Source organism: Spermophilus citellus (genome assembly GCF_964194105.1).
Source record: "Spermophilus citellus genome assembly, chromosome: 1".
Taxonomy (NCBI): domain Eukaryota; kingdom Metazoa; phylum Chordata; class Mammalia; order Rodentia; family Sciuridae; genus Spermophilus; species Spermophilus citellus.
In genome coordinates, this window is record NC_138182.1 from 231,520,411 (window position 1) to 231,536,522 (window position 16,112).

A 16,112-nucleotide genomic window follows, 5' to 3' on the forward strand; every position below is an offset into this window, starting at 1 on the left:
TTCAGCTTTGTGTTTCTTTTTATGGTTAATAACATTCCATCATATGGATGTATCACATTTTATCTATTCATTCCATTAATATATTTTTAATTCTCTTGGATGTAGGTACTTGGGAGGGGAATTGGTGGGTCAGAGAGCAATTATGTTTAGCATATTCACAAGGTTATGCATCCATCAGCACTAATTCCAGAAAAATTTCATCATATCCTTCCCTTTTTTATTTTTAAAATATATTTTTCGAATTTTAAAAAATTTTCTTTTTAGTTGTTGACAGATGTTTATTTCATTTATTTATATGCGGTGCTGAGAATTCAACCCAGTGCCTCACACATACCAGGCAAGTGCGCTACCACTGAGCCACAGCTCCATCCCCATCCTTTTTTTTTTTTTTAAAGGATTCCTAATCTTTCTGTAAAATTCCACTAAATAAGTACCACAAATAATCTAATTTGTTCCATACTGTGGATAAACATACAAAGATGATAAGTGACATAATTACTATCCAGTCCTCTGAACATTTTTTTTTTTTTTTTTAGTACTGGGGATGAACCCACGCGATAGTTAACTAGGACGTACCACCTAGGATTCCATCCTTGCCTACTATTTTCACCCAATACATATGCTTCTTACATTTGAGCAAGTTTATTGAGTAAATACCCCGGAGATAAACTGCAAATTTAAGATATACTATGCAAATTTTGACATTTCGTCAGTTCATTTTTTAAAAAAATATCTTTTTAGTTGTAGTTGAACACAATACCTTTGCTTTATTTACTTAGTTTTATGTGGTGCTGAGGATCAAACCCAGCACCTTGCATGTGGTAGGTGAGTGCACTACCGCTGAGCCACAACCCCAGCCCCACGTCAGTTCACTTTTAATAAACTGCCTGTTATTTATGTGCAAGATTATACTAATCACTGTAGTGAGAGAACGTCTCCCAGGAAAAGTTCAATTCTAAGTCTGGTTTACAATGTACATAATATGTTCACTTTAGGGGAGCGAATAATTAAGGGCAATGTAGGTTGTACCTGGATAAAGGTAAAGAGGGTTATTACGGCAGGAAAAAGTTTATATTAGTAGTCCTTAATTCTAAATCAGTGTAATTTTTAGATCCAGACACATTTTTGGACCACTGCAAAGTCTGTCCATTTGCCACAGCGTGTTGGGTGTTAGGAATTACACGAAAAGCAACTGAAATAGGTCGTTCCCGGTAGCAGCTCTCTAGGCTGACGGGGCCATTCCCTCAGATCCTTCCCACTGCCACACCTTTGCTACAGCAGTTCCTTTGACCTACCGGGCCCTCCGCCTGCTTTTCAAACTCCGCCTCTACTCAGCTCAGATGCCATGTTTTCCCCCTCCGGACTCCTGGCGACTTAACGCTTCAGCCATCTAATTTCACTTTTGCCTCACGCCTCGACCTGTTCTAAATCTCAAGCTACTGTTTGTATGTCCGTTACCCATAGTGGGCTTTGGAGTTGGAGTTGGATGTGGAAAGATCAGCATCGGTTACGCAGAGACCGCTGGCTGCGCGTCGATTCCACCGCTCCTGGCGAACCAGGGAAACTTCGGCTTTCGGCTTTTCCGGTGTGTGGCTGCGCCCACACCGTCACGTGACAAGGGGACGCGCGGCGGCGGCGCCCGCAACCCGGCCAGGCGGCGCGCGGTGAGCGCACCTGGGGAGGGGGGCGATCCTCGCGACTGGGGGGGTGGTGATGATTGGAGTAGGGAGGGTCCGGGAGAGGGGCGCAGATTTGTAGAAACTTCGCAGGTAGCGAACAAACTGGCAAACTGACTCCTTTTCCCCTGGTGCCAGGTCAATGGCCTAATCTGGCATTGAAAGAATAATAGATTTCAAAGATCCTGTTTCCGCTTTTTTTCCTCTTCGTTGTTTTTAATCTATTACATTTGAACCTTAAGACTACTGCGTACTAGATCCTATGTAGTATTCTGAAACAGAACAACTTCCCAGTAGAAAAACTGAGGAAATCCTAATAAAGCTTGTGGTTTAGTTAATAGCATGTACCAGATGTTCGTTTCTCAGTTTTGGTAAGTGTACCCTACCCTAACGCTAGCATTGGAGGATTTGGGGTAAAAGATATAGAGGAGTTCTCAATAGTATCGTTGCAATTTATTATAAATCTAAAAGTATTGTTTAAAGAAATCAATAATGAAATGCTGCGGTGTAGAGAAGCAGTCCCATTTTTTCACTACAGAGGGTTCAAGTTAGTTCTTTGTCAAGCTTGACAGGAAGTAGGTGTCTGTTTGACCAATTTGTTTGCTAATGCAGTGTTGTCAGGCTAGTGGGTGTAGATCCTTCTGGTACAAGCTTTCTGGACAGGAGTCTGTCTTCTCTTTCACTTCCGTCCAGTAAATATCTTTGTTATGGCTTGTATATGAGGTGTCCCCAAAAGCACCTATATTAATGCAGGAATATGAAATGATTGAGTTTTGAGAGGTGTAACCTATAAGAAGTCCATCCTAGTTTGAGTGGACTAACTGGGTGGTAACTTTAGGCAGGTAGAGCATGGCTGAAGGAGGTGGGTCACTGGGTCATCGCCTGGAAGAGTATATCTTCCCTGCAGCCCTTCCACACCCCTACTTCTTGATCTGGCCATGCTGAGGAGCTTTCCTCCACTGGATCCTTCCCAGTGATGTACTGACTCACCTCTGACTCAGAGCAGTGAAGTCAGCCATCTATGGACTGAGAAACCCTGAACCGCAAATAAACTTTTCCTCCTCTAATTTGTTCTTGTTGGGTATTTTGGTCACAGAAACAGTGAAAGCTGACTAAATCTGTTTTGTTTTTATTTATTTGTATGTGATGCTGAGGATCAAACCCAGTGCCTCATACATGCTAGGCAAGCCTCTGACACTGAGCCACAAGGCCAACCCCTAAATTTGTTTTGTACAAACAAAGGAGATACTTCCTGCACCAAAGGATGTTCAGTTGCATGTGCAGTAAAACCCAAGGACAGCTAGGAAGTAAGGATTATTAAAAAGGGGCAGTATAGAGCTGGGAGGGTCTCAGAGAGAGTAGAAATCACATCTGGCCTATGGAGCCAAGAAGGCTACGGTCCGGAGTGTTGTCCTGAACTGAGGAGGGCCTGAGAGGAGAACCCATGTCTGGGGTAGAAAATGGCACCATCGGGCTGGGGATGTGGCTCAAGCGGTAGCGCGCTCGCCTGGCATGCGTGCGGCCCGGGTTCGATCCTCAGCACCACATACCAACAAAGATGTTGTGTCCGCCGAGAACTAAAAAAAAATAAATAAATATTAAAAAAAAAAGAAAGAAAGAAAATGGCACCATCAGAGGCTTGGAGGTGATCCAGCTGAGGGGGAACCTGGGAGCAGGTGCATTCCTTACATGGAAGTATAGAGTACCCTTGAGGAATACTGACAGGTGAAATTGTGAAAATGAGTAGTAGAAAACAGGTGGTACTAACTATAATTATATATGCCATAGGAGCCATGGAATGTTTTAGGGCAAGAGAACAATGTCATTAGATCTGTGCTAGAGCATTATTGACTTGGAAGCTGTGTAGGATGGCTAAGGGTAGATCAATTAGGAACTATTGGTTTAGTCCAGGAGAAGTACTGAAAAGTTCAGCCAGGGCAGTGAAGTTAATGTATAAAATTATGGTAGGTTTTGGGAAAGTTGTTTTTGTTGTTGTTGTTGTTTTGTTTTGTTTTCATTTTTAGATCTAGAGAACATGGCAACTGGGCTGGGGATGTGGCTCAAGCGGTAGCGCGCTCGCCTGGCATGCGTGTGGCCCAGGTTCGATCCTCAGCACCACATACAAACAAAGATGTTGTGTCCGCCGAAAACTAAAAAATAAATATTAAAAAAAAAAGAGAACATGGCAACTAAAAGGTATGTGAGGACCATGATAACATGGAGGAGCATGATTGATGCCTTTGGAGAAATAGAGTACTCAGGAGGAGACCTGGGATGGGGGTAGGAAGGATAATGGTTCTTTTTGAACAAGCTATGTTTGAGTTGCTGACAGGATATCCAACTGAAAATGTTTATTTAAGAGTGTTAAAAGTGCAAGCCAAACATATTGAAGGGAGTGGAAGAGGAAAAGGAGTCTGAGCTGGCAGATAGGAGGCAATCAGGGACAAAAGAGAAGTATCTAATTTCTTTTAGGGTTGAGGAGCCCTGGTGTTCCAGGAACCTGGGCATGATGAGTTAAAATATCACAGCTTTTGTAGAGGTAGAAGAGGCTGAGGAATGAGACTTAATCTTGTACTTAACAATTAGGAAGCCACTGGTCATTTTTCCAAAAAAGTGGAAAGACAGCATGCTGAGCCTTTAATCCAATCTGCATCCTTTTGCTAGTGGCCAGAGGACTGGGTAAGGAGCCAGATATAATTTATAGTCTTGGTTCTACCACTGCTTACCTTTTTATTTGGGGGCAAGCCCTATATACCTGAATAGGAAAATTACATCCCTCAGTAAAACCAAAAGGACCCTTCTATTCTTAGCAACACCTAATAGTCCAGATTATTAGTGTTCCATGGAGCATCCTATGGAAAATGCTGATACAGAAACAGAGCTCTAAACAAACAAACAAACAAAAAAATCCTATTTCATCCACTCATTTAATAAATAGAGAAACTAATATTCAAATTCTTTTGTTTTTTCCTTTCTGAGATGGGTCTGGCTTTGTAGCCCAGGTTGGTCTTGAGCTCCTGAACCTGAGCACTCTTCCCACCTCAGCCTCCTGAGTAGCTGGACTGCAGAATCATGCCACCATGCCAACTGTACCTGATTGCAGTGGTGCCAAAAGGAGCCTAAATTTAACACATTAAACCGACTAGAAGCTTGATAATTCTTTATTATTATTATTATTATTATTATTTTTATCTTTTTAGTTTTTAGGTGGACATAACATCTTTATTTTTATTTTTATGTGGTGCTGAGGATCAAACCCAGTGCCTTGCGTGTGCCAGGTGAGCGCACTACCACTTGAGCCACATCTCCAGCCTGAAGCTTGATAATTCTAAATATTTTCTTTTTCTTAGAAGTAATCTGTCCCAAAAGTGAAGTTCGATTGTTTTACTGTATTACATATTAATACTATAACCTTTAAAATGTACGATAGTACACAGCCAACAGTCCTCAAAGTTACATTTTTAAAAAACATTAGGTGGGACTGGGCTGTGGCTCAGTAGAGCGCTTGCCTTGCAAGTGTGAGGCACTGGGTTCAATCCTCAGCACCACATAAAAATAAATAGAGATATTGTGTCTATCTATCTGCAACTAAAATATATATATATATATATTTTTTTTTTTTTTTAAAGAAAAAGGGATCTGGGCACAGTGGCGCACACCTGTAATCCCGACCTTTGGGAGGCTGAGGCAAGAAGATTGCAAGTTGGAGGCCAGCCTTATCAACTTAGTGAGACTCTGTCTCAAAATAAAAAATAAAAAGGGCAGAGTAGAGTGCCCAAGGGTTCAATCCCCAGTACAAATAATAATAATAATAATAATAATAGGGGAGCCAGGTATGGTGGTGCACACCTGTAATTGCAGCTAATTAGGAGAGGCCAACTTAGTGAAACCTTGTGTGAAAGTAAAATTTTAAAAGGGGCTGAGGCCGGGTATGGTGGTACATACCTTCAATTCCAGTCCCAGCAACTTAAGAGGCTCAGCCTCTTAAGCAGAAAGATATTAAGTTCAAAGCCAGCCTCAGCAACTGAGCGAGGTCCTAAGCAACTAAGCAAGACCCTGTCTCAAAATAAAAAATAAAAGGGGCTGGGGATGTGGATCAGTGGTTAAGCACCCCTGGTTCAATTCCTAAATTATCAAAAATAAAAAAGGGCCTGTGATATAGCTCACTGGTTGGGTTCATTTCCTGTACCAACCTTTCCTCCCCCAAAGTAGGACATTGGAGCATGGGAAAAATCATTATATTCAGCTCCGAATAGCAGGAAGGTATACCCATGACACCTTAATATATGTGAAACACTAAAAACTATTCTTAGACACCCTGTGGATTGCTTACTCTTTTCCTCTTACTGTTTTTACCCCTTGTATTGACCAATTCTGTCTTTGTTGCTGATCCCCTTATCATGACCACACCATTCTTAACATAGATCTGAGGTTGCACATAATAAGCAATAATCTATAAATAGGAGTAAAGACTGCCTTCCAAGTGATTATTCTTTAATTCAGTGAATAATTTCTTATTTACCTTGGCAAGTTAGAATAGATTTTTTTTTCCCCTGTACTTGGATTTTTCCAGAACCTGGGGGTGTTCACCACTGAGTCACATCCCCACCCCCTTTTTTAAATTTTTTATTTTTAGGTGGACACAATATCTTTATTTTATTTTATTTTTTTTAGTTTTAGGTGGACACAATATCTTTATTTTATTTTTATGTGGTGCTGAGAATTGAACCCAGTGCCTCATGCATGCTAGGCAAGTGCACTACCTCTGAGCCACATTCCCACCCCTTTTTATTTTTACTTTTTGATTTTTAGATAGGGTCTCACTAAATTGCCTGAGCTGGCCATGGGCCTGGAACTAGCAGTCCTCCTGCCTCAGCCTCTGAGTAACTGGGTTTATAGATGTGTGCTTCCATGCCTATCTGACAGATCTGCTTTTTAAGGAAATCACCACAGAAAAGAACCAAGATGATTCTATAAAAATTTGGAAAACGAGTCCAATAGGCAGTGTTGAATATTGCTTTAACAACATTATCAAGTGTGTTTGTTTCTATCCCCAACAAAGGTTTTATTCTCCCTTCTTATTTATTACTTTTTCTTTTCACTGATGTGAAGCTGGGCCCCAGGTTTTTTTTTTTTTTTTTTTTTTAACAAGATTTGAGAAAAGGATGAAATATTTCTAAACCACTACAGCAAAGCAGCTGTTTTGAAATCCCTGGTGGTGAAAGCCTGTCTTAACTGCACTCCACACTGGAAGGAGTGTTTGGAGCCTCTTCAGCTGCCCCACTGTGACCAGGTAGGTGACTGTGGTGGTCTGACCAGGAGGGCTCAGTGATGGTGACTTCCCTATAGCCTTGTTGCCAGGATTTGCTTTCTTCTAGGAAGCAGTGCAGGCAGTACTCCCTCAGTGACTAGGCACAGCTTTGTGGAGGTGACAGTTTTCTCTTCCTGTCCTTGAGGCAAGTATTTCCGTTTTTTTTTTTTCTTCCTTTTTTTACTCATTTATTAAACAAGTCTTTATGGAGCATGGATTATGTTTCAGATCCTGGGTTAGATACTGAATACAGTGTGAACTAAACAGACAGAAATTGCTCACCTTACAGAACTTACATTCTACGTGAAGTCGTTTGGAGCAGGTTTGGGCTATGGAGAAGGAAAATGTTCAGGTGCCCTCACATTTCGGGGCACGTAGCTATTGAGAAGCAGATCATAAGGAGTCACCCTCTGCTTCACTCAGTCTTTGTATTAGCTTCCCTTTTTTTATTGGCCCCAATTTTATTAATATAATTTGAAAATTAAATAAAATATGAAAGAGTATGTTAGAAGGTCCTTGGTGCTAAGGTGGAAAATAAAAGAGAGAAGTAGAATAGTGAAGTGGAGCTTCGATTTTAGATGCCAAGAAAGGCCCCACAGAGAAGGTGACTCTGAAGTAAAGACCCAAAGAGAGGAACAACTGTGCAAATATCTAGGCAACTAGCAGTCCAGACAGAGGAAACTTGGAGCTCTGAGGTGCAGGAGTGCCTGGGCCCATTCAAGAACCAAAGGGAGGCCATCCTAACATCCAGGGGATGGGATAAGAGATGAGAGCAGGGCCTTTGGCCATCTCAAGACTTCACTTTGTATTCACATCGAATTACCAAATAGTGGAATGTATTGAACATAGCTGTTGCACAAGTTGAGAAAGGAAGGGAGAAAAGCAAGAGGGACACCTACCTTCTCATCTATTCATTGTCCCAGATACAAAACCTGTACTAAGTTTGTCTGTACTAAAATAAAAGATGGACTAAGTGGAGCTAAATCAGAAACCACAAGTGGCAGGAACACCTAATGTAGATGCTGGGCCAAGAGGGACAAGGGCAGAAGATAGGAAATGTTCTCTATCACGAGATAGTCTTAGTCATTGGAAGACACTTAGTCATTGGGAATGAGTCATTTTTCAGAGACTTCTGAATTTTTTGTTTTTGTATCAGGGATTGAACCCATGCACTTAACCACTGATCCACATCCCCAGCAACCCCCACCCCCTTTTTTTTAGTTGTAGGTGGACACAATGCCTTTATTTTTATTTATTTATTATTTAAAAACAATATTTTTATTAATTATTAATGGACCTTTATTTATTTATTTGTTTGTATGTGGTGCTGAAAATCAAACCCAGTGCCTCACACATGCTAGGCAAGCGCTCTACCACTGAGCCATGACCCCAACCCTATTTATTTATTTTTATGTGGTGCTAAGGATCAAACCCAGGGCCTCACCCCTGCTAGGCGAGCGCTCTACCACTGAGCCACAACCCCAGCCCCCCCAGCCCTTTTTTATTTTTTTATTTTGAGACAGGATATTGCTAAGTTGCTTAGGGCCTTGCTAAGTTGCTGAGGCTGGTTTTGAACTTGGGATCCTCCTGCCTCAGCCTTCCTAGCTGCTGGGATTATAAGCGTGCACTGTGACAGGGGCTGAGACTTCTGAATTTTGTACTGCTTGAGGCTTGTGTAAATGGCAGCATTTCCTTTATAAACCTCTATCTCAAGAGCATTCTGTGTCCTTAGCAAAGGCTAATCTGCTGTTTCCTCATCACTGGGTTACTGGAGTCAGTAAAAGCCTCTCCAGCTTTCCTGCAGTACACCACAATGTTTGAAATGAGGGGTTGGATCTTCTTATCTAAAAAGTCCTGAAATGATAAGTACCTCTTTTGTTCTTTTTTATGATACCAGTGTTTGAATTTAAGGGTGCTATACCACAAAGCCACATCCCCAGCTCCCACTTTCCTTATTTATATTTTGAGACTGGGTGTCCTTAAATTTTGATGCTGCATTTGAACTTGGGATCTTCCTGCCTCAGCCTCCAGAGCTGCTGGGATTACAGGTGTGCACCACCAGGCCTAGCTGAAATGTTAGATACTTCTGATTGGACTGTAAGGGGCATATGTATGTTAATTAAATCCTTGGATATTCATGTCTTGTATTACAAAAAGAAAAAAATTTCCCATTTAAAGCTCTACTTGAAGCTGGGTACAGTGGTGCCCAACAGTAATCTCAATAACTCAGGAGGCTGAGGCAGGAGGATGGCAAATTCGAGGGCAGCCTCAGCACATTAGCAAGGCCCTAAGCAATTTTGTTAGACCCTGTCTAAAAACAAAAAATAAAAAGGGCTGGGGGATGCTGGGCACGGTGGTGCACATGTATAATCCCAGTGGCTCAGGAGGCTGAGGAAAGAGGATCCAGAGTTCAAATCCAGCTTCAGCAACATGGAGGTGCTAAGTAACTCAGTGACACCCTGTCTCTAAATAAAATACAAAATAGGACTGGGGATGTGGCTCAGTGGTTGGGTGTCCCTGAGTTCAATACCTGGCACCCCCCCACCCTATCCTGCACCCCCCACAAAAAAAAAAAAGAAAAAAGGGCTGGGGATGTACTAAAAGAAAAAGAAAAGACCCTACTTGATTATACTGAGAGTTGTTTTTGTTTTGTTATGTTATGATAAGGGAAAATTACAACAAATCTAGTTTAAAACAAATCTAGTTTTACATATCTAGTTTTACATATCTTAATTTGCTTTTGTGATTCTAGAATTGCACAGCAGTCTGGACCAAAAATGGTTCTGAATGTTCTGCCCTACCATGCATGTTATGTTTATAGGCAGAAAAGAAAAAGGAAGTGACATACAGAAAGTAGAAAGTGAAGGTAGAGATTACTCAATTGGTTAAAGTTTGGCATTTCCTTTATTTGAACCTGGCTTGAACAGTTGGCTGTGATTGGCTGAGTCTTGGCTACTTGTTAGAAGAACAGGTAATGGTCTATTTACATACCAAGTTACGTTACAATTCACTAAATACAGAAAAACTTTTAGACCAAACTTGTTTTAGTTTTTTTTCTGAATTTTACTTGAAGATAAATTCTTTTGCACATGTAGAAAGGTTCTTTTGTCTTCCTTGAAGTAAAAGCAGCCCTGCCCCACAATGCCATTCTTTCTAAAGAGAAGGGATGCCACCTGTTGCTCTGGAATAGCATAGGAACCTGAAATTCATTCATATAAAAACCTGACATAGAAATTCATAGTAGCTGTATATGTGGCAGCCAGAAACAGAAAACAATCCAAATATTGCTCCTTAGGCAAACAGGTCAAGCATGGTGTTTTCATATAAGTCTCATCACTTGAGTAGTTCCATGTGCCAGGCCCTGTGCTGACTGCTGGGTTTCTTCCAGCTGGTCCTTTTCAGCGAGGCAAGCTTTGATTTGGGGTCTCCCCTTCTGATGAGACAGCATTTTCCTATTATCCGCTCAATGACAAGTCCTTAAATCCAGTCTGGATCACTGACAAGGCAAAGCCAGTCTTGACAGCATGTGGTTAAGGTGCAAGGGACGTTATTTGGTTGGTACCTCATGAAACCAGAAAGGTGTATGGAGGCTCCTGATGTTCTGGAATATATGTGGCACTTTCAGCTTCAATTTAAATCCCTCAACTTCTTGTTGATGGCTTAAACATGGATAAGTTCCTTAGGTTTACTTGGTTTCAGAGGTTCAGTGCATGATCCACTGACTCCATAGCTCTAGCCCCAAGATGAGGCAGAACATCATGGTGGAAGGGCATGGAGGAGAAAAGCTGCTCAGTTCATGGCAGCCAAGAAGCAAAGAGAGCTGTCTGCTCTAATTTTAATCATAAATTGGCAAATTATAGTTGTATATATTTAGGTGGTACAATGTGATTTTAGGATTAATAAATATGATGTGGATTAATTAAATCAAGTTAATTGAAATATCCATTACTTCAAACCTTATTTTTTGAGATGAGAACATTTGAAATTTAGTGATTTTGAAATGTCCCATACATTGTTTGTTATTTTTTAAAAAATATATATTTATTTTTTAATTGTAGTTGAACACAATACCTTTTATTTATTTATTTGTTTGTTTATTTATTTATTTATTTTTATGTGGTGCTGAGAATTGAACCTAGGGCCTCACATGTGCTAAGCGAGCACCCATGACCCCAGCCCCATACACTGTTATTTGATATATCCACCACACTGTGCAGTATATCTCAAAGAGAATTTACTTGGCATTAACTATCTCACAGAAGGTTTGTCCCTTTTGACCATCAATTCCTCATTTGCCCCACCCTCTAACCTCCAGTAACCACCATTCTTCTACTCCCTGCTTCTTTGTGTTCTATTTTAAATTCCACATATAGGTGAGATTATGTGGTGTTTTCTTTTCTATGCCTTGCTTATTTGCTTATTATAATGCTATCCAGGGCTGGGAATGTGGCTCAGGCGGTAGCGCGCTCATCTGGCATGTGTGCGGCCCGGGTTCGATCCTCAGCACCACATGCCAACAAAGATGTTGTGTCCGCCGAGAACTAAAATATAAATATTAAAAATTCTCTCTCTCTCACTCTCTCTTTAAAAAAAAAATAATAATGCTATCCAATTCTGTTCATGCTATAACAAACACAAATTTTTTTTTTTTTTTTTTTTGGTAACAGGGGTTGAACCCAGGGGCACTTAACCATTGAACCACATCCTCAGCTCTATTTTGTATTTTATTTAAAGACAAGGTCTCACTGAGTTCCTTAATGCCTTGGAATTCGTGATCCTCCTGCCTCAGCCTTCCAAGCCGCTGGGATCACAGGTGTGCACCACTGTGCCCAGCTATAAAATGTCTTTTTAAAGGTTGAACAATGTGCTTACTTCAGTGGCAAATATATTAAAATTGGAACAATACAGAGATTAAAGTTGAATGATATTTGTGTGTGTGTGTGTGTGTGTGACAGAGAGAGAGAGAGAGAGAGAACATTTTCTTCATTCATTCTTCCCTTAATGGACACTTAGTTTGATTCCATAAGGTGGCTATTGTAAACAGTGCTGCAGTAAACTGGAGATGTAGACATCTCTTTGACATAATGATTTCCAAATGTGTTGGTAAATACCTGGAAGTGGGATACTGCTGGATCTCCTGACTGCTTTTATTTATTTATTTATTTATTTATTTATTTATTTATACACACACACGCACACACACACATATATATATATATACTTAGTTGTTGATGGACCTTATTTAATTAATTCATTTATATGCAGTGTTGAGAATTGAACCCAGGGCCTCACACATGCTAGGCAGGCACCCTACCACTGAGCCACAACCCCAGCCCTACTGACTGATTTTTAATTACTGTTTTTCCTTATGATAAAGACAGTATTAGGCTAATGAGCAAGGTGGTGAGATCATCGAGTGAGTCAGAGGTGCAGTTCTGGGGAACAGAAGAGGATGACATGACAGAAGGTGATCTAGGATATGGCCTTGGAAGAAGACCTGGTGGAATTTACGAAGTGGAAGTTTCACATTTACTTACATCTAGAAAAAGATCAGATGGAAAGAACTTTAGCCCTCCCCCATTTCTAAGAAAGGGGAAAGAGAGAAGTGGAGCCATTTTTCAGTATTTCAAGCAAAAGAACTTGCAAGACACCTGCCTTCAAGGGTCCAGGATTTCCAGTTATAGACAACAAAGCAGCACTGGTAAGAATGCTCAGTTTCTCTCCTTTCCCTGTGAGTGCTGTCACCCTTCCAATGCATGAAAATAGGTAACCATAGTAGATTTTAGAAATTCATTCTTACCTTGAATTGGTACAAAAGTAACTGACGTTTATATTTCCAACTATTGTACAAAATATGCAATAGTTATTCTACTTTAATAATATTTTTGTTAGTAATCAATAAATTATTAACTACTTTGCTTTTTCATGATGTAGTTTTATTTTTTTTCCTTTGTCAACAAATACTTCTTGGGTACCATTAGGTGCCAGGAACAGGTCTCGGTTCTAGCAATAATATGAGTGAACACAGCTGGCAAAGGCACTAATATGTATTTCACATTCTACATAAAGAGAGAAAATAAACCTAAAAATCATAATGCATAATATCACTCGGTGGTAAGTTAAAAGATAGTGAGTGATTAGGGGAAGTGGAGTGCTGCTGTTTCAGGCCAGGGATGGGAAGGCTTCTCTGAAGGGGAGCAAATCTGGTGGCTAACTGGTAAAGGCAGGTTCCAGGCAGAAGATAGATGCTTCCAATTATTTTTGGATATCCTGAAGTCTCAAAAATTGTCAAAACAAACTAAATCTTAATTTATCCTAACCTAAAAGAAATTATGCTTTAGATTAGAAAAGGAATAAAATTCATAATCGGGTCTATGCCTGTACCAGGGCACTCCCTGCTGTCCGGCTGAATTTTTATAATCCAGGTTGTAAAATTTTCTCTCCTGAAACTTTCCCCATGAAAGTTGAACAGATTTAAATTAAAACCACATAAAAATACCTTTAGCCCTCCTAATCCACGGGTGGCACATCTTCCCATTCCCTCAACTGCAGATCATAAAAAGTAATACCAATAAAAAGTAACAATACACACAGGGCCCCAGTTGTACATGCCTGTAATCCCAGTGATTTGGAGGCCTTGATCGAAAGTTCAAGGCCAGCCCAACAATTTAGTGAGGCCCTACTCAACTTAGTGAGACCCTGTCTGAAAATGGTTAGGCACCCCTGGGTTCAATCTCTAGTACCAAAAAAAAAAAAAAAAAAAAAAAAAAAAGTAACAATATAATGATAAAAACAATACAAATAAAAGCCCAGTAAGTATAACAACTATTTAAATATGGCACACACCTGTAACCCCAGCCACTCAGGAAGCTGAGGCAGGAGGATACCAAGTTCAAGGTCAGACTTGGCCACTTGGCCATTTAGTGAGACCCTGTCTCAAAATTTAAATAAGGGCTGGAGACTCATGTGACTCAGTGATAAAGCACACCTGGGTTCGATCCCGAGTACCAGGAAAAAAATTTTTTTTATTTAAAGGATATAGGATGATGTGCATGGGTTATATGCAAATACTAATTTTACATAAGGGTTTGGGCATCCACAGATTTTGGTATCTTAGGGGGTTCTGAACCAATTCCCTTCAATATTGAGAAACAACTGTAATTTAAGAAATATGGCTCATAAGGAATGTTGCAGCTTGGGTGAGGCTACTCCTCATACTCAAGACCTGTATTGTACCACTGAGGCTACAAACTTTTATCATTATTTGGTTAATCCCAGTCTTCTTCCTTTATAAAAAAAGAAACTGTACTTAATATTTGTAAATAAATGTCCTGTATTTAACTAAAGAAATATTCCAGTTTTGTGTCTTTTTTCTCTAATAGGTTTTAATTCAGAATTGTCAAATGAAGATTTAAGGCAACGTCTTCATGAAACTTTAGGGGTAGGTACTCTGATCTAATATAAAAATTCTCATGTAAATAAAGTCTGCTGATAGATATTCTGTTAGTACAAAAATTGTATGGAAGGCCAATATTGGCTTTCCAGATATTTTTCTTTTTTTTTTTGAGGGGGGGGGGTGCTGGGAATTGAACCCAGGGCCTTACCTATACCCAGTAAGCACTCTACCACACACTACCACACAGTTATACCCACAGGCTTTTTTTTCCTTGAGTGCATACTTTCCATCAGCCTCTTCTGTGTTTATCTCTCTCTTTTTTTAAAAACTTTTTTAAAATTTAATTTTTAGTTTTAGGTGGACACAATATCTTGATTTTATTTTTATGTGGTGCTGAGAATTGAACCAGTGCCTCACGCATGTGACAAGTCACATCCCCATCCCCCCATCTCTTTTTTATTATTATTTTTTTTTAGTTTTAGGTGGACACAATATTTTTATTTTTATGTGGTTCTGAGGATCAAACCCAAGTGCCTCATGCATGCTAAGCGAGCACTCTACCACTGAGCCACAACCCCAACCCTGTGTGCATCTCTTAAAAAGGCCACTTATATAAACATGTCTACCAGTTCTCCCTTTGAATTTCTCTAATCTCCTCTTTGAGAAAACAATTATCACAGGGATGCAGGTATAGCTCGGTAGAAGAATACTTATCTAGCATGTGCGAGGCCTTAGGTTTAATCCCCAGCATCACATAATTATAATAATATAATAATAATAAAAATAATAATTATTATCACTTCCAACTGCTTTCCTTATATGTGAGGTTTGAAATAATCAGTCTTAATTTAACCTCCTTGAAGTCAGAAGTCAAGAGATTCTCAGGTGATCTGAGGAATGCCCCAGCTTGGTGGGCACAGGGGTTTATAACAGGGTGCCTGTCCCCTGGGAAACCAGCCCACTTCAGTGTGTGTGTGTGAGAGAGAGACAGAGAGAGAGTGTTAAACTCTTATGAAAGCGGCTGTCTTTAAGTTCTCTAGGTCTGCTGGGACAAAGTACCACAAGCTGATGGCTTTAAACAACAGAAATGAAATGTCTCTCAGTTCTGGAGGTTTGAAGCCTGGATTCAAGGTTTTAGCAGACTCTCTTCTTCCCAAAGTTTCTAGAAGAAAATGCTTCTTTGTCTCTTCCTGGTTTCTGGTGGTTGTTGCAGTCCTTGGCCTGTAGCTCCATAAATCCATTCTCTGCCTCTGACTCTCATATTGTTCTCCACTGTGTGTCTGTGTTCAGAGCTTTCCCTCATTTCATAAGGACACCAGTGATCAGATTGGTTCCCATCCTAATCTAGTATAACCTCATCCTAACTTGATTACATTTGTTAAATGAAACTAACTTTGGCCCAACCCTTCCTATATACCTTGAGTCTTTATGTAATATTATGTAAACAAATAGAAAGCCTCATTTCAAAGTATATTTTTGTAATAACCAACTGAGTCCCAGCCAATCAGTGCAGCTGAGCTTCAGCCAATTACATGTTGCCTGCTGACTGTACCCTGCCCAAGTAAGGCAAAGGCTTGAGACATAACCACCAATCAAGACTCTTCTTTACCTCATTTCCATTTTCTGTCTATAAATGTTGCCTGCCCAACTTGAAGAGTAGGTCTCTCAACCTCTTCTGGCCAACTTGTATCTCATTCCTGTTAAGTTTCATTTGTCTAAAAGTTTTTTA

General features: G+C 40.1%; 1 protein-coding gene across 4 annotated transcripts in view; it reads left to right on the forward strand.

Moving 5' to 3' along the window:
* Nucleotides 1-1,052: 1,052 nt before the first annotated feature.
* Nucleotides 1,053-16,112, forward strand: part of CCDC125 (coiled-coil domain containing 125) — a 29,791-nt gene continuing 14,731 nt past the window's right edge. For 3 of the 4 annotated variants that reach the window (XR_014021636.1, XM_081291570.1, XM_081291572.1), the window contains exons 1-3: nt 1,053-1,664; nt 12,365-12,688; nt 14,370-14,428. Coding sequence is in view for 3 of the 4 variants with exons in the window: in XM_081291570.1 (XP_081147696.1) it covers nt 12,379-12,688; nt 14,370-14,428 (369 nt within the window). In the remaining variant the exon portion in view is untranslated. The remainder of the gene's footprint in view (nt 1,665-12,364; nt 12,689-14,369; nt 14,429-16,112) is intronic. The other variant, XM_081291571.1, reaches the window with a different exon arrangement.